Source organism: Halichoeres trimaculatus, unplaced genomic scaffold (assembly GCF_033239565.1).
Source record: "Halichoeres trimaculatus isolate MK-OKI-2021-1 unplaced genomic scaffold, fHalTri1.1 fHalTri1_scaffold_4, whole genome shotgun sequence".
Lineage (NCBI taxonomy): Eukaryota > Metazoa > Chordata > Actinopteri > Labriformes > Labridae > Halichoeres > Halichoeres trimaculatus.
Window position 1 is genome coordinate 31,099,092 of NW_027437182.1, and position 26,783 is coordinate 31,125,874.

General features: G+C 39.5%; 1 protein-coding gene across 2 annotated transcripts in view; it reads left to right on the forward strand.

Annotated features, from left to right (window-relative positions):
* tmem131 (transmembrane protein 131) overlaps nt 1–26,783 on the forward strand; it is a 50,620-nt gene that overhangs the window by 17,814 nt on the left and 6,023 nt on the right. For both annotated transcript variants that reach the window (XM_074668009.1, XM_074668008.1), the window contains exons 5-33: nt 878–998; nt 4,492–4,608; nt 4,980–5,102; nt 5,438–5,518; nt 6,178–6,328; nt 6,409–6,465; nt 6,568–6,629; nt 6,715–6,823; nt 8,965–9,073; nt 9,167–9,320; nt 9,403–9,573; nt 10,144–10,254; nt 10,421–10,555; nt 11,245–11,349; nt 11,441–11,527; nt 11,675–11,827; nt 11,912–11,987; nt 12,077–12,191; nt 14,930–15,068; nt 15,164–15,273; nt 15,357–15,429; nt 15,582–15,733; nt 15,821–15,963; nt 17,551–17,737; nt 21,730–21,915; nt 22,017–22,172; nt 24,481–24,905; nt 24,996–25,180; nt 25,581–25,711. In XM_074668009.1, coding sequence (XP_074524110.1) covers nt 878–998; nt 4,492–4,608; nt 4,980–5,102; nt 5,438–5,518; nt 6,178–6,328; nt 6,409–6,465; nt 6,568–6,629; nt 6,715–6,823; nt 8,965–9,073; nt 9,167–9,320; nt 9,403–9,573; nt 10,144–10,254; nt 10,421–10,555; nt 11,245–11,349; nt 11,441–11,527; nt 11,675–11,827; nt 11,912–11,987; nt 12,077–12,191; nt 14,930–15,068; nt 15,164–15,273; nt 15,357–15,429; nt 15,582–15,733; nt 15,821–15,963; nt 17,551–17,737; nt 21,730–21,915; nt 22,017–22,172; nt 24,481–24,905; nt 24,996–25,180; nt 25,581–25,711 — 3,924 coding nt within the window. The remainder of the gene's footprint in view (nt 1–877; nt 999–4,491; nt 4,609–4,979; nt 5,103–5,437; nt 5,519–6,177; nt 6,329–6,408; nt 6,466–6,567; nt 6,630–6,714; nt 6,824–8,964; nt 9,074–9,166; nt 9,321–9,402; nt 9,574–10,143; nt 10,255–10,420; nt 10,556–11,244; nt 11,350–11,440; nt 11,528–11,674; nt 11,828–11,911; nt 11,988–12,076; nt 12,192–14,929; nt 15,069–15,163; nt 15,274–15,356; nt 15,430–15,581; nt 15,734–15,820; nt 15,964–17,550; nt 17,738–21,729; nt 21,916–22,016; nt 22,173–24,480; nt 24,906–24,995; nt 25,181–25,580; nt 25,712–26,783) is intronic.

Genomic DNA, 26,783 nt, shown 5'->3' on the forward strand with positions numbered 1-26,783 from the left:
GCTCCTACTCTCGCAGCTTTTCTCACACCCTGTCAGCATTTCATGCATCTGCTTTCTGAGGAGTAGAATGTGAATATTTGCTACAACCAGGGCAAAGACTTCTCACTCCTGCTACTAAAAATACATTTATCTTATCTTTACTTGCATTTCTGGTCAATGGTCAGCTGCTACTTAGCCTGACAAGTTTCAAAGAAGCTCCTCATCTTAAAAAAATGTAGACTGATTGCTGAGAAGTTATGATTCCTACGCAGTAGTTTCATGTAATACCTTTTCCTCTGCAGTGCAGTCAAAGCTGCTCTGCATAATTTCACATTGTTATGAAGTTTCTTTGAGTCTGAAGTCTGTTAAAGCCTGCTCTCATTCCTTATCACAATGACTGAAACCACAGGTGACCTGATTGAAGAAAATCAGAGCAGTGTATGTCACGCTGTGAATGTTGATTGGCAGTAATATAAAGCACTGTATGAATCATTGATTAAATATAACGTGCAAAGCCACTGGTGTCATATTTTTATGATAAATGATGATGGTGAGCCAGAGTAGAGAGCACAGGTAATCACCTGTCTGGATGTTGACACAGGCGGGTTATGTCACCCATTTTTTCTCTAAAGGAACTTGTACGACTCCAAACCCGCTGACCCATTTTCAGGTTTCTTGTCTGTCTTCTCATCTTTAAAACTCTGTGACATAAGTTTGTCTGTTTTTACAGCTGAATTCTTCTCAAAACTTGTTGGCACTTTGACACTTTTTAGAGCATTGTTGTTTGTCATACTCTGTCATCCTCCAAATCAGTCACAAACGAATCAACTTTCATGTCCCAGTTGTATCTTTTCTGATGTTTACTTACTCTTACAGTGTCTTCTCTTCTCCTTCACAGGCCTGTTGGGATGCCAAAAATGGAAAAAGTTTATTTACACAATCCTAGCTCAGAAGAAATTAGTTTGATATCAATATCAGCAACAACAGCACACTTTCACGCGTCATTTTTCCAGAATAGGGTAAGTACTTATCACTCTGAACGCATTGTTTAACATACTAAAACATTCCCCTCAAAGCTCTTTGATTTAAATGGATCATTTTTAACCATTCCCCTGAAATAGTGAGACCCCTTCTTGCAGGGTGCAGTTGATGGACTCTCTTGCCTTTGTGGGTCATAAAGTGGCATCAGTATTATTCCCTAGCGAAATTTCCTGGAGCTATAAATCCAAACACTGTTTGACAGGACTTTGAGAATGCAGATAATCTGGTTATTTGAGATGCTGCTCTGTCTGCAGACACTTGGTTTAACATTATTTGAAAACTCTGCCTGATGAAACAAACAGTCATAAATTAGAGTGACAATCAAACAGCATGATTTATTATTGGATAGGAGAAATGTTGTGTATCTTCCATCTGTCATCTCAGCAGTGTTTGCTTCCTTTCCAGCATGTAGTGGCTGATGACTGTGGGAAGCTGTGGTGTAAATAATAAAATGTCTTTCAAATATTTGAGTTTCTACTGTTCAGAGACAGTCCAACTGAGCTTACCTGTGATTGGCTTTCACTGATGGTATCAAACAGATCCAAGTTAGTTTTGATCACTGACCAAATAAAAAGATGGACAGGAATTATGGCTCCAGAAAGTGAAGCCAAAACTTTAAGAGCTCAGCCATTGAGTTTGTATCTTAAACCCCAACTTTTAACAGTTAGGACATGCAAAGTGATCATCCAAACTGGAAATCTTTATTTTATTGCCAAAAGGATGTTGGATTACATCAACATTAGACAAACATTGCCACTCTGGAAGCTTTAAACATGGTCTTCAAAAAACTTAGTCACAATGTAATATCATTTCTTCTCAAGATCTGGAATATTGTTTTTTTTTTTTAACAACAAAAAGCCTGTACTGTCAGAAGACTAAGGTTCAAATACCCTCATGTGACTTTACTCTGAGTTTTGTTTTAGACCATGCAACATATGAATCATTGTTCTGTCACCTCAACCCTAAAACAGGCTGAATGCTGAGTGAAATGTGGATAAAAAGAAGTTTGAATGGTTTGCAGGTCATTCATTCCCCAACAGAAAATAGTGCAAAGAAAATTATCAAATATTGAAACTGATAAGTATATTTGTTAATTTCAAATATCTTTGATACCTACAACATTCTTCTAAAAAGTTTGAACAGTGGCACGTTTACCATCGAGTTGCATCACCTCTTTTTATCAACGACACAGTAAATGTTTGGGGACCACAGAGGCCGGTTTCTGGTGTTTGGAGAGTGAAATGTTGTGTCATTCTGGTCTGACAGAGGATTTCAGCTGCTCCACAGTTCAGAGTTTGTTTTGTTTTCAATGGCTGAGAAGTCAGGACTGCAGGCAGGCCAGTTTAGCTGCCTGACTCCTCTTTACAGCAGGTGTTTTGACATTTTCTTACTGTAATATTTTAAGTCTAGTCTGGAAAGTCAAGTGCGAAGGCTACTACTGCTGTGGGCATGTACAGTATGCTATCATTATAACTGGGTTTTGAACCGTGTGCTGCATGGTCCCTCCCACTTTAGAGCTCAAGATCCTGTGTCCATGATTTCCAAAAAAGAGTCAATTTTGAACTTATCACTGGACAGTTTAGCCCTTCACCTCAGTCCATCTGAAATGGTCTTTGGTCCAGTAAAGTCCTTGATGTTTCTGAATCATGTTTATTTTCCTCTTTGTATGGGACAACCTTACCCTGCATTTGGATTCTGTGGTTTTTGGACGTGATTTTGAGCCCATGGAGAGACTTCCACTACAGAGTCATGCCTGTTTCTTATGCCTACAGATCATTTTCATAAAGCCTACCTCCACTGTTTAGCACACTGCTACTTCTCAAGGCTAAAAGTGAAAATTAAGTGTAAGCAGACTCCTGCTCACACTCTTCTTTTGTTTCTGTAACGCATATAGTAAACTGAATAAAGAGCCTGTGTGATCTACAGATTTGTTCTGACCTGTAATGTGAAACTTTTTCCGTGTGTCACGTTGACAACTTCTTAGATAAATCATTTTCTCTTTACTGCGCGAGGAGACTATCACTTCAGGAAAGACCTGTTTTATCGCCGTGGGCACATGACTGCACACTCAAACATAAACGCTCTGACCGAGGAGAGAGAACACAGTGTCATTTTGGAAAATGTATCGCCCTGAGACACTGACTATATAAACTGTATGAAAGACAGAACGTTAATGTTCTTTGACGCTCAATATCCTGTATCCTAGCTTTAATGTAGCAGGCACTGTGTGATTTGTCTTTAAAGCGGTGTTTAAAAGTGAATGCAAATGTGTACCAAAATAACTTTGAAGCCAGACTTCTCGTTGTTGAAAGTTGTTGACCTGAAAAGTCCCCTGACAAAAGAAGAAGCTTGATGTTGCGTCAGTCAAAGAAGAGCACAGAGCTCCTCTGAAATAGATGCAAATGTTTTACTCAGAAGAGTGAAACAAAGAGTTTAAGTCAGCTTACAGGATAAACAACACGGAAAAGACTAGCTGAGCTTTAATTTTGTTGTAAAAGCTCTTATTTTTGTTCTGCTATGATTTTCCCCAACTGTTGAGAGATTTGAAAAAAGAGGAAGTGAAGTGTTTCTGAGTGTAGCAGGATATATTCACTTCTGAAACCTAATGGAGCTCAAAAAAAGCCACAGCTTGTTTATTGTTTCCTGTTTGAAGATGTTTCCAGATAAAAAAAAACTGCCTCTGTGAATAATTAATGCATGGATTAGAGTGCATCACCCCGTTTATATCCTCATCTCTGTTTCTGGTGAGCGCTGAATTTCTCACAGTCATGTAGATGTTGCTCTCATGTTTTCTTTTGCTCCTCTCTTTATCTGCATGTTTGGACGCTCTGAACGTTCTGCAGCAAAGACACAAAAAGATATGTTCTGTCCTGTTACAGTAACATAAAACAAACATTAACTTAAGCTATAAAAGAAAAAAACATGGACAACTTTAAATGAGGAAGTTTAATGAACTAAAAAATCAAAGAGCTGCTCCTAAAGATGAAGTTCTAAAATATTCTGAAGAGTTATGTTTTCTTCAAATTTCCCTTCAAATTTAAGGACTAAAATGTTTTTAACGTCAGATATACAAAACAAAACTTTTCAGCTTTATGAGAAACGGTTGAGTCATGAAGATAACTTAAAAAGGTAAGAGGGTTTTCTTTGAGTAGAGGAGAAAATGGGACTTGTATTTTTCACCAGTTACGAAAAAAAAAAGTACAAATTATGTCGCTTCAAACAGGAAAAGTCAGTGGGCCAAAAAAGCCTCACCACCAAAATGCTAAAGCTAGCATGTAGCTGTAATGTTTTCCTTGCGGTGAACCTTTGAGGTCACTGGTTGTAGAAGTGAGCGTTGGGGTCTTAAAGGTTTATTAGCTCAGCTGTTTGTGTGTCCATGTGTTCACAACTTTGAAGAGGCTTTGACAAAGTGTCTTTCTGCGCTGAAAATCATGTTTGTTGTGTTTTTTTTCCCCCATCTTCTCTCAACAGATAATTCCACCTGGAGGGAACACATCGTTTGACGTCGTGTTTCTCGCTCGAGTAGTTGGGAATGTAGAAAACACTTTATTTATTAACACATCACATCATGGAGTGTTTACATACCAGGTAACACATAAACATTACATAAACTGAGCATGAAACATAAAATAATTGGGTTTTGGTGGATTATTTATTGGTTGTAACAAGACTTCTTGATAATAAGACTCTTTTAATCTGTTTGGCATTGGCAGAGAAGATTTGAAAACAGTTTTAATGGACACAACCCACACACTCAGCTTTGCTGCTTATCCCACAAATTATGTTCCTTCCAAATGTTACACTATTTAAAAGTGATATAAACAGACTTCACAAAGGTATAAGATTTGTTACTAAGTAGCATTGTTACAACAAAGAAATAATCTAAGAAAAAACACAAATTTACTGATAAGTTCATGGAGAAATGTGAGTAATATTGCCTTTGTGTTTCTGTCTTGAAGGTTTTTGGGGTCGGTATCCCAAACCCCTACAGACTGCGGCCCTTCATTGGGGCTCGAGTGCCAGTAAACAGCAGCTTCTCACCTTTAATACACATCCACAACCCGTACAGTGAACCACTGCAGGTAATTTAAGGTGTTCTTTGTACCAATGGTTCCATATAATTATTTTCTCTTTCGAGCACAGGAACAACTAAATCATGTTGGTAGACTAACTAAAATGCATGCATTCGGTTTTTTTTTTAAGATGGAGAGAACCTGTTACCTTATATTTTTTCAGTCCTTTGGAAGCTTTCAGGAATTTAATGACACCTATAATGAGCCTGTCTGTCTTTAGCCCACCCAGTCATTCTGTGTTAGTTACAAAAAGTCAACATATTAAAAAAAGCAAGAGAAATAAGTATCAGTTCATTTTTGTGTTACTTTTCCTCGTCTTATTTTCTCACGCTGTCCTCTTTCAGGTTGTGGAGATGTACTCCAGTGGTGGGGATCTGCATCTAGAGCTACCCACAGGTCAACAAGGAGGCACTGGAAAATTATGGGTAAGTTTACTTCCACAGAGGCTCCTTTCACACATACACTCCTGATAATCAGGACTGTCCAAAGTCTCACTTTCACACATGACGCTCACAGCAGCTGATTTCCTCTGGAGAGGGGCAGGAGATCAATACAGGAAAGGCAGGACATGATGTTAGGAGCAGTGGAAGTCACTAAACAACAGTTTAATTGAATTATGATTTGGTCAGAGGCAATTTAGCCCCTTGCTGTTCCAGCAACCGGAGAACAATTTAGGTGTCTGCCCTTGCAGCATGAACGTCCTAAATCTGTTTAACTCTCCAATGTGCAGACATGTTCCCTGCTGCTGTCTTATAAATGATCCTCCTCCTGCAACCTTGGCTGTTTTTATCTGTCCTGTGTGTGTCATCCTTGAAATAAACTGCATCACCATGCATTCACATGTGCAGCTCCTGAATATCTTTGATTGTTTGACTGATGGAAAATATGTATTTTGGAATATGTAAAACAAAAAAAAAAGAAACAGATGAGCAAAAAGAAAAAATGAAGCTTGAAGCTTATGCATTTTTGGGGATTTTATTTCCCAATAGAAAGGGGCTCATGTTTTTGTTTTAAGTCTCATGTAAATGAACGATACACAGTTATAGCGGTGTCCCTTTCACTCATCTTTACCTCCTCCCTGCAGGAGATCCCTCCATTCGAGACGAAGGGGGTGATGAGAGCCAGCTTCTCCTCAAGAGATGTCGACAACCACACGGCTTTCATCAGAATCAAAACCAACGCTCCCAACGAGGACCAGTTCATCATCCTGCCTGTGGAGGTGGAGGTCACATCAGGTGTGCTACTGAACCTTTCACACTCATTCGATCAGTTTGGGGTATTTTTTGTCTGGTTAACATTTCTGTTTCCTCTGCAGCCCCTGGTATTTACTCCTCCACAGAAATGCTTGACTTTGGTACACTGCGGTCACAAGGTATCCTGTCCTACAAAAAAAGCTTCATCATGCAGTTTTTTTTCTTCCTCTCGAATGCGTCTTTGCTCACACTCTTTTTTTTTTTTTCTCTTTGTGTTACAGATCGTCCAAAACTCCTGAACCTACACCTTTTAAACTCAGGAACAAAAGATGTTCCAATAACAGTAAGTGTCCCTCACAGGCAGTTGAAACCCTCAAACTGCTGAGTCAACCTTTAATGTGACATCATCATGTGTCTGTGCTCCACAGAGTGTGCGAACAACGCCATCAAATGAAGCCGTCACAATAGATTTCAAAGCAGTCACGTTGAAAGCAGGAGAGAGCAGATATACCAAAGTTGCAAGTATTAGCTTTGATGGTGAGTATGTGGAAATATTTCACACTTAATGCCAGAGTCATGTCCTTTGCTGGGAACTGTCTCACTAAGAAGTGTTTATCCCTCTGACAGGGAAAAACACTCTAAAAAACACATTTTATTTCTGCCGCACTTTGAGCATTTGTGACCAACACATCACCAAAGTCTGAGTTTAACTTGATAAAGAAGTAAAGTGTTTTGATGCTGGCGAGCAATTTTCACTTTTGGATTGTTTGCTCCACCGTGATGCTCACGCTCAAACAACATTCAGCTACCCTCAGATTACTGGTGGTAAATAAGTGGTTGAAATAGATGTTTTCAATCAGCATAAAGTATGAATAAAATTTCATAAAAAAAACAGGTATTGAGTCATAGCTGAAGAACAAGACTTGATGTACAAACTAGAATACACACTTAAGTTTTTGTTCTTCTACTTGTCATTAAAATATTCAACAGTATAACAGAATGTGGCTTTTATTCTTACATGAAGCAAGATTATGTTTAGGTAAACACTGTAAGTCAGCTCTTGAGGTTAAGCCAGAGAATAATGATTCAAAAATCACGTGTAGCCAGACAGGACCTTCTTTAAACTAACAGGACAAACAGAAAGTCTGCTTGAAGGAACATGACCCTAGAGGGTACATCTGATGAGGCTGAGCACTACAGGACTCCTCTTTCTGTCGTCAGATTACTACTGTTTTTAACTCCTCTGTATCATTTTAGGTGCTTACTGATGTTGTGAAACACTGCTGTTCTTTTTTTCTGTCAAAGCTTCAGTCCACTTCTTAACAAAGTTTTACTTTAGTTTGTTTTTTACTTTTATAATATTTCTGTAAAAAGATGCAAAGATGAATCCTTCTCAAAGTTATTCGAATAATCATGACAGTTAAATCATCAGTAAATCTCTGAATCCTGTTGAAGTTAAAGAGATAACACGATGCGGCAGCTGTGCAGGAAATACAAACCCACCCTGAAGTTAAACTGCACAAACATTTTATGACCACGGACAACAACTGACTATATTCATTCCGTTTTTTTGTCTACTGAAATGTTTCCTCTATCAATGAAACATTTTTTTATTTTGTGAAATTATTTTTGCCGTTCAGTCAAGCTCTTTTTTTGCAGCCATGAAATTTTAATGCAGTTAACTCTTTAGGACGCCATTTTTATTTTATTTTTTTACCCTTTACTTACGCCATGATCTTTATACGCCTCCTTTTGTCTTAAAGTTCCTGTGAGGAGTTTTAAACTGGTTATGAATCGGATGAAAAATCATACTGATGTCTCTATGCCTCCAAAAAATTTAACGAAGACCAATAGGAACAAGATCTGCACTTTCCATGTTGTAACTTTTAAACCTAAAACCAGTTCAGTGGGGTAGGTGTCAGACCCCATGAATGACAGCAAGGTGAAGAAACTTCCTGTCTTTGTTTTCAACAAGAAATATCCACCATGAGCGACAAATTAGACTTGGCAGGATGAGAGTCTTTGTCTGAAGATGCTACCTCGACAAGCACAGGATGAGGTCAGCAAAGTGATGGGATGTACAACTCATCAACACAAACAAGAAGTCTCTGACAAGAGGTTTACACAGTTTTATTTAATAGTATCGTTCTTTAAATATGGGAAGAAAACGGTCATTTGTCAGGGTTAAACAGCAGCGCTGCTATGAATTCACTGCATAATGCAGAGACAGTTTGCAAAAGATAGAATTAAGAAACAGAAACACACTCTTGCATCATTGAGCAGTTTGAGATGGAGCATTTAAAAACATCATGAGACAAGCCTCCAAACAGGGAAACGGTTAGAAAATTTTGACCACAGAGCTTCCTGCTCAGGCTTCACCAACAAAAAACAGCATTTTGAGCATCAGCCTACTTTAAGAATTCACTTTATTCTGACTTTATGAACGTGTTTTGACGAAAGTTAGACCTAAGAAACTAAAAGATAATATTTTATTCCTTTTCTTGTGATAAACATTGATGTTCTCTTGATATTGATGATAGCTTTAGGAGTTTTTGCCATGTCTATGCTCTAGTGGTTTCTCACCCTGTAGAGTAAAGTGTTGCACAACTTCCTGCCGTGAGGCCCTGTATGAGTTTTCAGGGCACTTATCTGCTATTTCATCTGTGTTTTTATTACAGCCTCAAAAGCAAGAAGACCGTATCAGTTCTCTGGAAAAATAACAGTCAAAGCGAAAGAGAAGACTTACTCCAAGCTTGAAATCCCATACCAGGCAGAGGTTTTAGAAGGGTGAGTGACTCTGGGTCTACATGGAGAGTGGGGGAGTAATGTTTTATATAAGAGGAGAGTGGTGCAATAAACAATTGTTCTGTCATGTTGCAGCTACCTGGGCTTTGACCACACAGCGACGTTGTTCCACATCAGGGACAGCCCAGTCGACCCCGTGGACAGACCCATCTTCCTCACAAACGCCTTCAGCTTTGCTATCTGCATACACAATGTGTCGCTGCCAGAAGAGGCCAAAACCATGTTCAGTGTGAGTGTCAGCGGAGTGATCCGTGAGCAGTCTTAATGATCACAAAATGTTCCTCATTTTGACGTCACTGTTTCTGTTTCAGGGGCAGAACTTCAGCGCACCCATCGTCATCCCCCCACACGAGTCACGATACGTCTTCTCCCTCCTCTTCCGGCCAGTTCGACCCTCCATCCACATAGACAGCAACATCTTGCTCATCACAAACGCATCAAAGTTTCACCTGCCGGTCAGAGCCTACACGGGCTTCCTGGAGGTACAGAAATCAATGCACCTTAACTTCACTTTATTTATAGGCCATCTGTTTATCTCAGAGCAGGTGCTGCACAAACAAAGAGCAAATGAATCGATGCTTTCACTGTCTGCAGACTTATTTTGGTTCTGCGCTACAAAGAAATAGAGCATCAACTTGTAAAGCAGCAAGAGTATAAAGTTTTTACACTAAGAGTAAAAGCCTTTCATCCTTTAATTTCACAGTTTCCTCTGTTTTAAGATTTCCTGTTTGAGGTTGGGTGACTCACATTGTCACATTGTGCTGCAACCAGCTGACCAATTACCTCAGAAGAAGCTTTGTGTTGTAATGTTGCATAGATGAACCGCTGTATCCACTCACTTTAGGAAACACAGCACAGACTTTCTCAACAGTTGCAGACTTCACAGTCGTTCTATGATGAATAGTTAACATGAACAGTCAAAGCAGTCTAACAACTTTTTTCTGCTCTGGCCACAAAAAATGAAACCTCCCGCTTTTGAAATGCAACTATGAATATCATGATACTGAGTAGGTGTAATGTGGTGTGATCTTTCTTCCCTCTTTGTGAAACAGCCTCTGGTCCTGCCACCCAGTCTGAAGGACAACCTACTAGACTTTGGTGTTCGCAGTGCAACAGACACCAGCAGCATCATATTTGTGGTGGTTAACAGTAACCCAATAGAGGTGAGATCACAGGGTACACTGCTGCATGTTAATACTGTAGTAAAAGTCATATTTCCTGGATATTCCTAAGCCTGCTGTTTATATTTTGAACACTGGCTTCTCTTTCAATCAGATTTTACGCTGCTTTGTGAGCTCTGTCCTTACTGAACTTCACTTTCTTCTCTAGCTGGAGATCAAGTCCTGGCTGGTCACAGGAGACAGTCTGTCCATGGAGCTGCTAAAGACAGAGAAAGGAAACACAACAGTGGCTCTGAGTCGAATGAAAGAGCTGCAGAACACCTCGGCCTCACAACACAAAACAGTATGACCTTCACGACGTCTTTCAGCAGCTGCTTTTTGCTTCATGTGACCATCATGACTCTGAATTAACGGTTTCATGTTTCATTTAGCCACTTAGAAAAAACTTTAATCTCATGTTTAATTTGAGGCCTGTACAGTTAAGTGATCATCAATAAGCAGCCTCATAAAGTCAGTTATCAACCTGATAAATTAATCCAGAGTTTCTTTGAGTCTTTTTATTTGAACGGTTGACGATTTTTTCCACCAATCAATGATCTGCAGTGTTGCAACTCCATCTGTTGGGATCAACATCAGATCAGTTGAGTTTGGTCCCAAAAAGTGGGACAGCTTCTCTCTTTTATTTTAGGATCTGTCCCAGAGTTAGACTGGAAATGCCACAAATTGCATGCTGGAAATAGGGCTTTTAACATCAGTAAGAGTAAAATAGGGATGTTTTGATCATTTAAAGCTAATAGAGGGGTACAGGACAGAATGAAGCCTTCAAAATAAAAGCAGAACCCCCTCTCCAAGGATAGAGGTCCAGCAAAGAACTTGAACTGTATTATAGTCTTTGTAGCACCTGTAAATATGAATTTTCCAAAACTAATCTGGTTTTATGTCTGAGAGCAGAGCCATAAGACCAGAGTTCAAATACTCAGACGTCATTTTGACAGCCTTTAAATTAACACGTTTATTTTTGTCTCCTCAAAGGTGATATTAGCATCCGGCTATTACGCAGCATTCAGAGTCACACTTGTTGCGAAGGCGTTGGAGGGCACATATGATGGAGCTGTACACATCACCACAGATTATGAGGTAAGCTATCTGTCTGTGCTGTTATTTAAAATATGCACCATCAGGATTCAGTTCAATGGAGTTAAATTTGTTTGCTTTCTTTTCCCCTCAGATATTAACCATCCCAGTTAAAGCTCTCATCGCAGTGGGCACGTTAAACAGCTCTCCAAAACACATCGTTCTGCCACCTTCATTTCCAGTGAGTGTCGTGTGTGGAGGTTTCACACCTGCTGAAATGAGACAGAGTGTTGTATGCAGAGGAGTGTACTTTCCTGTTGATGACCTGAGGTGTTACCGCTCCTGACACGTTTCTGTATATATGTATTTTTTTTGTTTTTCTCTGTAGGGGAAAGTAGTTCATCAGAGCTTCAGCATACAGAGCTCTTTCACACAGAAAGTGAGGCTCCAGCAGATCCGCTCCCTGACAGAAGATCTACGTTTTTATTACAAACGGCTCCGAAACAACAAAGACGAGCTGGAGCCCAGACGTAAATCTAAGGTAGCTCCTCTGCCACCCGAAAGTGCACTGAAACAACACAGCTTCTTAAAGCACCACACTAACTTTATTTTTTAATTCTTTTAGGTGGCAAATATTTATTTTGACGCCGGCTTGCAGTGTGGTGATCACTGTTATGTGGGGTTGCCGTTTGTGCTCAAATGTAAGTTTTATTTTTATTTTTGAATCAGTGTAATTATCAAAATCTCACAAACAGGAGGCAGAAATTTAACACAATCGTTTTCTTCACAGCTGAGTCAAAGCCTCACGGGCTGGTGTTACAGGAAGATATCTGGGACGCTGACGTTGATCTGCACCAGAAACTCCTCAGACGATGGAGAGAGCTGAAGGAGCAGTCAGGACACAAGTACGAAATGTTTCAGGAACTTTCTGCTCATTTTAGGGGCCATTCTCTTCTGGCTTTTCTGTTCCCGTCTTTGTCTAGTCCAATTTCAAACTTCAACCTTTTTTTTTTTTTTCGCAGTGAGCAATCTGTAACTATTATGACCTTAGGATGGAGTGAAACCTTGGTACATTCTGTCCTGACTTCAAATGACAAGATGAGCCATGAAATAGATTCAATGAATGTCTGTCTGTGCTCTAAGTTTAAGACTCTGGTGCTAGCCCCAGGCTGGTGCTGGTTAAAGTTGACTCAACTTGAGAACCGTCAAAGAAAAAGCTTGCTTTCCACAGGCAAGAGTTGCAGATGAGCATCTTTACATCACTTAGTATTTAGGCTGTCAAAATTAAAGCATTAATCAGATTAATCCCATCATCACAATTAATCTGATTAAAATTTTAACCCAATTAACTCATCTGCTGTGCAGAATGACTCAAAAGCCCTTAAATGTTTCTGGCAACACATTTTGGGCAGTTTGTCCACGTAGATTTGAGTACAAAAAATTGATAAGTAAATAAAAAAAAGAATGGTCGACCAGCATAAAGTATGAAGCACACTTTGCAGGAATGAGTTTTCTGTTCTGCTTCGGGGCCTCAGTAAGTCTACTTCAGACAAATTGACACAATTGCAAAGTTGATTGCAACAAACTCAAGACCCATTGGTATCATTGAGGAGGACACAGTTTTCACAAAGGCTTCTCAAGATGTATTGTACAAGGCTCCATTAAGAAGCATGTTTTTTAGTTAACATGACTTGTTAAAGATGTTCAATGAACACATGAAGTGCAAAAATATTTTCTCCTTTCTTGAGTCTGTTTGCGCATGCAAAATGAAAAAATGATTAATATCCACAGCAACCCTGTGATTAATCTGATTTATTATTTTAATCATTTGACAGCACAACTCAACACAAATTCAGGTCAATTGTAGTATTTCAATAGATAGATTATACCTATAGACTTTATCAAGCCTTAGGGAAAGGTATGATTAAGCATGATTGATCACAGAATAGACGTGATTGACTTGATTAATTATTTTAATCACTTGACAGCACTACTTAATATGTCTCCAAAGCGTTAGGAAAACATGAGCATAGTTTACAAATATAAATAAACACATTGATCTTGAAAAAGATTAATCTTTTCATTAACATTCAAGTGAAAACTGGATTTGATATTAAGGCTGTACTTTTTTAAATGCCAACAGACATTAAAATGATGTTAAAGTACCTGAGTTTTTGTACTTTTACCTTAACACCACACATCACATTTTATTTGTTGATCCACAGAGGAAGAATATCAGACTTAAGTGTCCTTATCAAATGTAGCAGCAAAACACTTCTGTATAGGTTTTATAAGATTGACAGAAAAAGGTTAGTAGGTGACACTCCTCCTGACGGGAGGATGAGTATTAACAATCAGCAGATCATAATATGAGCAAGTGAATCCATGGGCTGCGATTAGTCTTAAACTGATCAGGATAAAGTGTAGAGAATTTTTCATTTACCAGAGGAATAATGAGAACAAACCAGTGTCTGTTGGCTTAAAATATGGAAATTAACATTTAAAACCAGTTATGAATCAAAATCTTTTCTCTGTCACTTGCAGGATTAAAACCTATGATGGATTTTTTTCGACAGCTCCATAACACTTCCTGTCTAGAAACACTTTGATTTCATTTTTGAGTTGGTAGTCCTGTGATTTTGACTGGGCTAACCCTGTCCTTTGGCTCTAATGGAAGCGGTTATTTCTTCTAGCTCAGTGAAAGGTTTTTTGCACATCTAGAGCTGTTTTAGTTAAGGGTCAGTTCCTCAGTGGTCCAAACACAAAAAACGGGGCCCGATTAGGCACTACCTCTGATCTAGCTCTTTACCTGACTTGATGTCAAAGTGGTATGTGAGCTCTCCAGCCTGATGATGTGACCGTGAGACGGCTCTAAACACTCACACACCTGAGGGATAATGTTTGAGAGAAGGACAGGTTGCGTAAAACACAATCCTTACAGCAAAGTAGTAGGGGCTAACAACTAAAGATGCTAACAGGTTGACACCAAGCATTGTTGATTTCATTGATTAAAAAAATGATGTACCTTTTAGAAAAACATCTCTTGTAGTTGGCGTGCACAACAACAGTCATAATGAATAAAAGTCTCCTTTCAGGTCAAATAGGAATTAAAATTTACATTAAATTATTATTTTTTTTGTTAGCTTTCTTGACAGACTCAAATAAAAGCAGCATGTTTAGGATCCTTTTCTGAGATTCAAACCTTTACCCGTCAAAGTATTTCCTAAACTGTGTCCAGATTTTATTCCTAGACTCTACAAACTAACATGATGAGGCTCTTACAAATGATTCAAATATCTGAACATATTACATGATACAAATCTCAAGTCCTCATTTGAAAGACACTTTTTTGATGTCATGGCAAATTTAGTGAAGTGACTATCAGAATAATATCTCAAAAACAGAATTTTGAATTTAATATTGGGAACTATCTCTTATCTGGAACTTTCTCCTCTCATCTTTAAAGCCTCTGTTTCCTCCTGAGAAGACCCATCTCAACTCTCTGCTCTTCACTCTTTAGCAGATTTGTTCGTAGTTAGGATTCAGTGTTCTTTCAGCTGTGGTTATTCAATTTCACTGTCAAATTAGATTCAACACCAATGAGCTATTTGCAGACCATCACAAGACATTTGCTGTTTTACAGGGTTGAGGCGGTCTTTGAAGTCAACACAGACCTTCAGAAGAACGTTCAGGCTAAAATAACAGCGCACTTGTCCTGGCCCTCGCTGGTCAACTCCTCGCAGCGTATTACGTTCCCCCTGACCAACACAAACAGCTCCTCTGTGAGTACAAACAATCTGACTCTTGTTTTCTATGTGGAAAAAAACAGACACAGAGATGTTTATAGATGTTCGAAAATCTTTGTGTATCTCTACAGGAGGAGGAGGTGATTCTGCAGAATCCTGCAGACGTCCTCGTGTATGTCCAGGTCCTCCCTCTGGCCCTTTTACCTAACCCCTCAGTGTTTACTGGAAAGTTAGCCGACAGGTGAGAAATCTGCACACCTGCAGCCAACTCTACTCCTTTGTCCCTTTGTTTTACTCAGGCAGGGATTTCATTGTGTTTTCCAGGTTTCCTTTAGGGAATCTGTCCAACATCAACATCGACACAAACACCTTGGAGTTTCAGGTTCATAGAAATCAAGTGAGTGCTCTGAGTTATTCACCATTATTCAGGAATCCACAGAATCAGTGTGTCAGCAGATAACTGCATCACTAATCTCAAAGCAGTACTGTGCAGCTGCAGCAGCATGTGGAAGCTGTTTGTCTCTAACAGGCTCTCTATCTGTTTGGCAGACGTCCTTAATGAAGAGCAGTGCGGGCTTCGTAGAGGGATCAACCAGACCCTTTGTGTACAACCTCCTCCTGCTGCCCGGAGAGGTCAAAACGTTCAACGTGAGGTTCACTCCTATCAGCAACCACAGTGTCACCTCGCTCCTCATAGTCAGGTACTGTTAGCTCCTAGACTTCAACAGCTCCTTCACTTAAACATGGTTTCCTTCTAAACATGTGACCTTTATTGTGAATGCTTTCAGGAATAACCTGACCGTGATCGACACCATCTTGCTTCAAGGCCGAGGAACCACAGAGAGTCTGAAAGTTGCAGGGAAGCCTCCAGGACAAGGCAGCTCGCTGAGGTTCAAGATGACTGAGGCTTTGCTGAAAGACTGCACAGACAGTGAGTTTCCAGCGCTGTGGTTAAAATTGGTGTGACTGTTTCCGCCCACAGTGTCTTATCTGGATAATATCCTGACAGTATAGTTCCTCTTTTCACTAGATCACAAATGATACATTTGATCTAGATTCCTGTTTTATTTTTCCTGATCTTCAATGAGAATAACAGCAGCATCAACACCTGAAGTTTCATTTTATAACCGTTAAAGCATTTAAACGTTTTTATGGATCCAATCTTCAGCCATCACAACAGGCTTTATCATGCAACAGAATGTTACACAACAGCTTCCCACAGACAGAAAACCCAAAGGGAGGTGCACGGTTCAAGACAAACACAGGACTCAATAAAAACAGGAAATGCTGTTATGATTTCATAATAATGAAACCCTGGAGGGAAGATGGAAATCTTAAACCCATAATAGCAAATGAGTTATTGGGATGAGTTGTGATTTTTTAATAATCATTTCATGATGATAGTGAATTGAAATAGATCACAAGACTTTTATCACATCTTAAAATATTTTTACAAGTGTGAGATAACCACCAGATGGTAGTTTTGCCATTAAATGACAAAAATTTTCATAACAACATCAAAATGTTCCAAAAAACATGAGAACGCTTTTGTTCCAGTTGCTTATAAAGCAGTTGAGATTCAGAACTGGAGAAAGATGTTCAGGCTTCTGCTGCTCCGAAAAGTTCTTGAAGGAAATTCTGCAAATAAACAAACAATAAAAGAGTTTCAGCCCAAACGTTGCAGGTAAAACTGATTATCATGATCATATCTGTTCTTATATCATATCCAACTAGCTTACAGCAGCTTTGCACAGTCATTAATTGTACTATACATACATATACATATACATATACATATACATATACATATACATATACATATACATATACATATACATATACAGACTGAAATTTAAAGATGAAATATTATATCTTTTAAAAAAAACTTCAAGTGATTTAAAAATTGTCTCCAAATTATGTATGTGACCTTTTTCCCCCTAAAAGAACAGAAGGTCATCAACTCGTGCTGAAAATTGCTCTATTTCACTGCATTTCTCGGCCTCATTCTCTGGAACAGAATATGCAAATGAGCTTGAGTTTGCCCTGCCCCTTCAGGAAGTAACCTGCAGCCCAAGCTTTCTGTTACCATGGTAACTTTACCAAGAACAAACAAACTGCCAGACCTCAAAGCATCATTTAGAGATGTGCGTAGCCCAAAATGACAATCATTTGGTGGATCTTTTTCATATTAGGCGGTGTTGTAGACACGCCAGTTACACATATTTCTGTCAGTAAACCATATGGAAATGGATTTTGCGTAATATGTCCCTTTCAAAGTAAATGTGTGAATTAGTGAATAGAGTTGACAACAAACTCATAAACCTATTAATTAAATCTCATTTTTACACCTTGCTCATAGCTTTATTAGGTTTGCTAAACAATCCACTGCACAGGTGTTTGTAACGAGGCTGCACCTGTCTGCAATGATTTCTGATATCACCTGAACCAAGCTATTAGAACTGACAAAAAGGTGAACAAGTAATGAATGTGTGTTAAATCTTCTCCTTGTGTGTTTCAGAGACTAAAGCCAAGGAGCCAAACTTCACCCTGAGGAGGACCTTCAGAGTGGAGAACACCGGCCTGCTCCCCATCACCATCAAATCAGCAGAAATCAACGGGCAGGCGTGTGAAGGATACGGATTTAAAGTTCTCAACTGTCAAGAGTTTGCACTGAAGCCAAACGCTTCAAAAGACCTCATAATTCTGTAAGTTCACCAGCGAGCTGTTTCTCTTTTTGAGTGTTTTACTGCGTCTCTTTTGGACCAGCAGACCACAGACACTTCCTGACTTCACTTCAGTCCTCAGACAGGAAGTGAGTCAGTTTCCTGTCCTGTGTTAGAGAAGTAAACCCCCACGAGTTCAGGATTCTCATCTCAGCTCAAATGGCTGCTTGGTTGGGTGTCACAGGTGATGTAGAGAGAAACTGCTCTCAGTGTTTGGAGACTGAAGGACATGAAGGTGTTGCATCAGATGAGATGTTGATATTTTCTGTCTTCCTTCATTTCTGGGATGTGGTTTTGCACAGGCAGCCCTCAGCAGAGATACTTAATATGTGAGATGGCTCTGTCTTTCACAGCTCTGCTCTGGAAAATGATGTTGTGTCTGATTATAGCATGGAAAGCACATGCAAAGATATAACCAATCAATTATCAACATTTAAATTCATTAGCAGCTCATTTCATCGTCAATTTGTTGTTGACAGATCATTGCACATCTATCCCAGAGGCTAAACTATATCACATGTTAGCGAATGGGTTTTCAGCTGCAGTTCAGTTTTGGTATGGACTTTTCATTAGCAACTACAGGGAGTCAAGATGTTGGTGCTACACACTTTTCTTATTCTGAATTCGGAGATGTACCCTAACTTAAGAATTCTTCATCGGAAAGTTGTTTTTTTTCTTTTTCAAATGAGGCCCAAACTTTTATTCTTGTTTTTAACAAACAATGAAGAAAAGATTTGCAAACTCTACAGTTCCTTTAATGAGGCCTGGGGTCTGCGTTAGAAAAAAGTACACTGCATGTGTGTGTAAGTGTGTGTGTTCTCTCCCCATCAGCCACAAGCTCTATTAATACTCTTCAGCCTCTCTGGCTGAGTAAGCCTTTGGTAAGAGGATGAATCGGCTCTCTGTCTCTCTGCTGCCTCTCCTGCACCCTCAGGTTTTATTTTCACCTAAAGTTCAACTTAACCCCCTTAAATCGACACAGACTTGAAAACAGCGATTACTCAAAATCAAATGACCATGGGGTAAATTAATTTTCATACTACAGCATGATGTCTGGTAAGTAGTCTGCTCACCAAGGTGTCCTGTATCTAACAGAGCACTGTCAGTGTTAGTCAGGAGGGGAACTGGTTGAGGGTTTGACGCAGGCCAGTCTGTCCACCTGAACCACGGACCCTCACTGGGTAATGTCCCATGACTTCAAATTGGAACCTTGTGTTTATGCTGACAAACAAGACCCTCTTATGTTTGTGCTGAATAGCTGCCACCTGTTTTACCTTCTTTAGTATTTGGCATTTTGGCTGGATTACATTTAGCAGCTTCGCTTGGACAATCCTGGATTTGTGCACACTAACCAGAGGCTGTTTGGAAAATATGAAAGGAAGAAACCAAAACTTTTAGTCCCCTCTACTGACTAGCTGCAGTAAAGGTCACGAAGCCTGCCTCTTCTGGGACATGAAGTTCCTGTCATCATTATTAGCTCTTATCACTCTGGTCTATGTGTAAGTGTTTGTTTTCTGAGTTTTCTTTACTTGATTAGAGCCTTGACTAGGATGAAAGCTTATTATCCAGCTACCAACTTCAGATAGAAACATATTGGCCAAAACGTCATTAATTGATTCTAAACCAGGGGTCATCAACTACATTTGTCCAAGGGTCAACATTTTTTTTCAGCAGACTCTCAGACACTCTAAGGATAAGATTCTCTGTTGAAATAAATAAACTCATTTTGTATTCAAGGTAGTATTAGATGATGTTATTGTTTTTGCATTCGTCGGTGTTAAAAGACTCATATTACCTGTACTACAGCAAGCCACTGAGGGGTGATTGCATCTGACAGTGATGGACAGTTTGCTACCTAAAATATTGCAGCATCGTAGGTTCAGGAGAACAGCAGTAAGAGAAATGCTTTCTGAACATTCTTGAAGCTCAGAAAATGTCACTCTTAAAGAGCCTTAAGCAGGAAGTTGATAAGAAAAGAGCAGCTTTAATGAAGAACAGACTGATAAGTATTGTGACGGTTGCTGATGTTAGATATGGGTGATGTGTTTTACTTTTAAGATGTGTTTTAGTGAGCATTGAGATTTACAGCTCGAGTTAATGCATCACAGTTCAACAGCCAGTGTCTGGCTTGTGTGGGGATGGGGTTAGCTGATTGGATGGGTCTAAGTTGTGTTTGGTAGTGGGTTCAAGAGCAAGAAGTGTGTTCATTTTCTTGTCTGATTTCTATTCATACAGTTTTGACACATTTATTCAGACGCTATGGAGAGCTAAGTTTATTATTTTTGCTGTTGGTTACAGCTCACAGTAACGTGTGCTTAGTCCCTAATAAACGTTGCAACATCAAATGGAGCCTTAGTCTCAAAGTCTGTTTTGTGGGACACTGCAGTATGTATTTATAGTGCTGACTTTTTGAAATGCTGCACCTGTATGCCTCAACCAACCAAACAGTTGCTGTTGCAAAAGAATATACTCTGATGTGTCACCACAACACAAAGATTTTGAGGTTCAGAGAGTCACATCCTGAACTGTCAGAGGCCTGTCAGAGAAAAAAATATCTACTTTGAAACCTCAATCAATCCTCCCACACAAGTGGGGTTATCAACCGAACTGCAACCAAACAAGAGGACAACAAGTGTGTTTCTGCACGCAACCATTTTGTGTTTTTTTCATCACTGTTGGTTGTATTGCTGGACAGGATCCAGTATGGAACAATCTATGTTGTTTAGCCTGCTGAATTAGCATGCCAACAGACACTTGTGTTTTGGCCATATTTTTACCAGTATGAAGCCAACAGTTTGACTTTACCTCACAGTCTGTCACTCTCTGAACTCTTTTCTGTGGTTTGATTTGATGTGTGATCAGTCTGCATCTTGCAGGAAGCTCAGTAAGAAAAACCTATGTTACTTTGACAAATGCAGCTTCTGCAGCATTCTTTACCTGATCTGCCAGTAGAGAAGGAACACTGAGAGGAAAGTGATGAATACTGGACAAAGAGTTACGTGCTTTAGGTTTCTGCTTCAGATCAGCACAGATGTGAGTTAAATGTATGTTTTGGTTCGCAGAAAGGGTGTGGTGTCATTTAGAAACCCCGACAGCCCGATCTCTTCTGTGTATGCTCCTCCAAGGCAACATTTTAGCGCCTATCACTGTGGGTGTTTTGGTTTCATGTTTGCATAGTGTGACGAGGTGTGTCGTCCATATTTGTGATGATAAACAGTAAAAACACTGCCACACTAACAATCAAAAAGTCGCCTGTACTGTTGAGACCTAAGAATGAATGCGTGAATCAAACGTCAAGGAGCTGACTTCACCCTGAGCAGACGTCTTATCATCCTAAGGAAGATTAAAACCAGTGGAGGTCTTATCATCAACACGTGCAGATTTATCAAAAAAACACACCCTGCCTCACTGATTAAACTTTTTTTCTGAGAAGCTCCTCAAGTACTATCAGCATGATGACTTCTGTTACTTAAGAGCAGATTGTGCAACTGACAGAGTAAAACGTACACCTGATTTAATGATCACTGTAACTGAAGTTCCTCAGGGACTTGGACTTGATTTTGTTTTAAGACTTGAGGTGGATGCTCCTCCCTCTTTATTTGCTTCAGTTTGTGACTCATGCAAGTTTTTAAATGATAGAAGAGGAAAATGTGACACAGTTTTGAACTTTCTTGGAGCATGGCTCACCTCAGGAATGTTTCATCTCAAAGAGTTTGTTACTTAGCTCAGAGTTTTCTGTTTTAGTCTGAACAGCTGGCTTTGAAACAACCTCACATTCTTTGTCACAGGTTAGCTTTTTCACCTGAAGGTCAAGTGAACTACCACTGTCCCACACACGTCCTTAAGCCACTTGTTAAATCAATAAGTCTGACTTTGAAGCTTCATCAACAACCCACAGGTTGATTTCAAGGGCAGAGTAAAGATGTTTTGCGGCTGCAGTTTGACTTTCAACATTTTGTTTCCTCTTCTTACAGGTTTACACCCGACTTCACTTCGTCTCGAGTGATCCGGGAGCTGAAGTTGGTGACATGTGGAGGCTCTGAGTTTGTGTTTGTCCTGAACGCATCCTTACCCTACCACATGTTAGCCGCATGTGCAGAGACGCTGCCCAGACCCAGCTGGGAGCTTGAGCTCTACATCATTGTGTCGCTCATTATGAGGTGATGATTGCTCCTGAAACAGGCGTTCAAACATAAATCCTCAACATTTTGTAAAACTAATGTTACATTAATTTATGTCTGTTTTGTTTCTGTGTCTTCAGCTCCATGTTTCTGTTGGTGATCGCCTCAGCTTACCTGGAGGCTCAGAGCATATGGGAGCCCTTCAAGAGACGAGTATCAGTGGAGTCCAACTCCACGTTAGAGACTGGGAGACCGTTCAATCTCAGGGAAATCGTTCAGATCCACAGTGATTCAAAGTAAGTGTGACGAGGAAAAGGCAGAGTCTTAGCTCAGGTCAAAGAAAAGAAGTATATGTATAAGAGGTGAGATTGAGTTTCAGAATGGTACATGTTGTCATCCCAACTCTTAAACATCATACTGTGTAGATCACATTGCTAACTAGAAAAGCACTCAGAGAGCGCAGACCTCCACCAAGCATATTGTAATTGTCACCAACACTTCAGTCCTACTTTAATGTTATACTCCCTTTCAGCAGACTGTCTGCTACAGTTTGGTGTTAGTTGCAGATTTGTATGATAATTTGTTTCCTGACAGTGTTGAAAATGAGGATGACCCAGTACATTTTTCATATTCAAGATCTTAGTATCCAGAATGTTGCCAGGATCTGGATCGTACTTTAACATCTGTCAGAAATTATGGTGACCTTGTCTTGTGTTGTTTTACAAAGCAATCTGACCATTTATCTTGGAGTTATATACACATATGGTGAAAACAGCCCTATCTCACAATGACTAAAAATCCTTTAAAAAAAGTCCTGGATCCTGACGGTGATCCGGATCACCTCCAAAATTTAATCACTTCTTCTTTATCACATTTTGAACATTACCTGAAAATTTCATCCAGATCTGTTCGTTACTTTTTGAGTTATGTTGTTCACAGACAGAAAAACTCTCCCAAAAACATAACCTTCTTGGCGGAGGTAAACATCAACACAGTGCTCCAGATTTCCCTTTTACTGATCTAAAAGCTTCTCAGTCGTTGTCCCATAACTCCAACAACCCACTATTTAAAAGACTGAACAAAAAGACAAAGAAAGATGATCCACAGTGGTGAGGGATCTGCGGCTGACCAGCTGCCTGTTGTTTTTGCATTGTCTGGCTGTGTAACCACTAGTTGGCTCTTATCTCTGTCTGTTCGGTCATTTTTGCATTTTAAACCTGATTCAATAGGCATGCTCTGATTGCCTGGTCAGCTAGGTGAATTTGTGATTTCACCAAGATACAAATGTTTCCTCTCATGGTTAAACGTTATGAAAAAAAAGTGAACAAAGGCATAAAATTAAGTTTTTTCAATTATTCCCAAATCATTATCTGTTTTCATCCTGTTGTGATGACTGCTCTGTTAAGTTCAGTGAAAAACTTTAACCATTTCCTTAAGTCCTGAACTTTTAGCAGTTTGTCAGTAAACAAAAAACTCAATTCAAACTATTTCGGATGAATTTTATCTTTTTTGGCCTTTTTTGGCTAAATTGAAACTTTTCTGGTTAAAAGACAAATGTCAGGATTCACTTTTCTTTTTGAAAAGTAAAGTGATTTAAGCTTAAAGACAAACCAGAAACATCTTGAAATGACCCTGAAAAGATCGAACAGGCATATGTTTTGTGCTACAGTCCAATACTTAGTGATCAACAGTTTAATGTCAGAGAGGAAAAAGAAATGAGGCTCAAACCATCCGATGTTATCCCTCAAGCCTTTTAAGAAGTTCGAGTCACCCTCAGTCAGCTGGATCAGTGATTGCTCAGCCATGCAGTACCCTGCCCCTAGTGGCCAAAAGTTGTAAGAGAATCAGAAGTTTATCTAAGTAGAGACCAAAGGTCACAAGTCCTCTGCAGATAAGGAATAATGTGAAAATTTCTTTATTTTGGTGAATTTTTTTTATAACAACTGAGGAGTAGCATTACTGTTAACATTTTAAAGACTGTGTTTTTGATCTGGAGGAAATTAAAAAGAATCATCCAATATATGTCGAATTAAATAAAAAAAATTGCTGTGGAGAAACTTTCTTTTCTTTATATCAGTGGATGTATTTCATCAAACGTTGACTTGTGGTTTTTCATAACAACCAGTAATTTATTAATGAAATCTGAATCTTTTTTCTCCCATGAAACATCTGCTGATGTGCTTTGAGTTAAAAACCATGGAGGTGGTTTGATCTCATCAGGAATATTTGATTTCCTTAAAGCCATGTTTAAGAACTCTAAATTATTCTCTCTGATACAGTGGACACGTGTTTGACCAAACATGCGTTTGCTAGAAAAGAAATGAAAGATTGTTTAAAAAAAAAATCTCACTTTGAAGCATGATGTCTTCTGTATCAGACACTGATGTGATGTTGTGAAAACTACAAAAAAAAACTATGAAACTAAACCTCGTAGAATCCGTCAGGAGTTTCACTTCTTTAAATTTTAGAGGAAGACTTCAACAGAAAAACCAAGCTTCCCTTTAAAACTGTGAAGTGATTCAGACTTTTTCAGTCAGGGTGACAGAAAATGAAACTTCAGATGCAGCATGGGTCCCGTCCTTTAATTTTTCTTTCCTCTTTTAGGTTTAATGATTATGGGGACTCAGCCCAGAACTCCAGAGGAAGTTACGCGTCCAGTAACGGAGCAGCTCGAGGTGGAGGCAGACAGGGCAATGGCCGCACTTTCTCCGACTCAGACAGCCAGGATAAGAGGTCCAGGATCAGCTTCAGCCGCTCATCTATGCAAGCTTCCTCCTCCCAGCTGAGCAAAGGAAGCACAGCCTCAGGACAGGAAGGCCCCACTGCTGCCTGCCAGCTCACCAACCGCAAAGCTCGCAGCACCAAACAGCTGGACCTCCAGAGCCAAAGTTTAGGCCCCAGGGGCTTCAGTTCTGAAGATACAGAATATGCCAAGCTGATCGGAGCCATGGACAACGACCTCGACCGTCCAGAGTCAGTCAGTGTAGAGAATCTTCAGGAGCAGGGCGCTCAGTCTATACAAAACAAAGGTAAACACATTTATCAAGACAGAGCAGAAAGAAGGTCCAGTTTTTTAATCATTTTCAGGTCTTTGAGTTCAGTTTTTATGTTGTCTGCAGGGTTGGAATCCAAAGGGAAGCTGCGGGGCAAAACAAAAGCCCAGAGGAAGAAGGAGGAGAAGGAGAAAAAGTCATCAGTCAAGACTCAGGGAGACGAGCTCAAGGATAACCTGGCCGACAACGACGACAGCTCCTCGACCACCACAGAGACCTCCAACCCAGACGTGGAGACAAATCTCAAAGAGGTGAACCACAAAAACACAGGACAGAACTGACAGATAGGGCGCCAGCTGGACTCCAACATTCGTTGTAAACCTTTTATACTAGAGCTGAAGGGCTTAAAAAATGTGACCCACACTCATCTATGGAACCACAAAACTACACTGAACAGCTCATGCACAGGATGCAGAGATGTTCTGAATTGCTTCATTACATCCTGCTCCAAATCAAAGGACTCAAATTAAATACCTTCGTTTAGTTTTGGCCAACAGAAAAATGAGCTCTGAGCTTGAGTAAAAGCTCTGAAGAGTTAGTGTGAATTCACCTTCTTAAGACATGTTCTTGACCTGGACTTGGATCATTGAATGTAACATTTGGAAACACTAAGCGTTCTCTTCATGTTGCCTTTTTTGTCATTTTTTCCAGGAGCCAGTAAAAAAGAAAGGAAGAACAGTAACAACAGTGAAAGCAAAAGAAGAACCTTCACATTTCCTACTCAAACCCAAAACCAAGAAACCAGGAACCACAAAGAAAGAAAACCAAGCAGAGAAATCCAGGTGAGTTCACTTACTCATAGATGACCAATGTTTTGGTTTTTTTATGTTAATGAAGGAGCGCTACCACAAAATGAAAACTATCTTCTCATCTTTTCTTTTGCCAAAAGATAAAACAAGAGGTAACAAGCTGCAGGGACTGTTCACAGAGAGACTTCAAAAGCATTTTCCAGATAATTTCAGGACAATCCCGTTCACACATGCACCTCACATGTGGAGAATATTTCTGTGAAACAGAGACTGAAATACACGAACGATCTGTGTGGTTCGAGTGGGGAAGTACATTTGTGAAGTGCATGCAGGATAAGTTGTTGTGTAACACCACTACATCATGTTTAAGGACAATTTATATAATCAAAATTAAAAAACAGAACAGACAGCTGAGGCGAGCAGTGAAGAGTAATAATCTGAGAAGCTCCGTCCACCTGCAGTCTTTGGATTTCCCCTAATTATCCCAGTTACCTGTTCCCACATCGACTCACCTCGATGTCTTAATGTTTGAACAGTCAGCTGTTTGTGTTCACACCTGTAGCTCAATTGGGAAACTTCCAGGCGTTAAGTGCGTGTGTGAAAGAGGCTTCAGTTGAGGGGTGTTTAAGTCTTTAATACTTTTGTTGTGTTAATTTACCTAATTTTGTGCCAGAATATGTGATATTTGAAATTCATTTGGCTCTTGTATTTCATTTCTGCTCTGATCTTTAACAGTAAAGTACATTTTCTTTTGGACTTGTGCACCAGTAGAAACTACAAATCTTCTCCCAATCCTCAAATCACAGACCAATTTCTGCACTTTTACTCCATTTTTCTTTATGGGAATTTATCTTTATTTCTACCAATATATTTGTTGATATTCATAAAAGTTAACAGCAAAAACAGCAAGTAGATGTCTGCTTATCCAAAGCAACCTCCAACAGTAACACAAATCAACACAGAAACAAGTAACATTTTAGACATTAAGCCGTCTTTGAACACCAATAATCACATCACAAGATACTTCAACTCTCCAAGTACTGATCTATGTTTGATTCGTTGTGTTTATGGATTTATGTTGGATAAAAAGATAGCTTAAAACTCC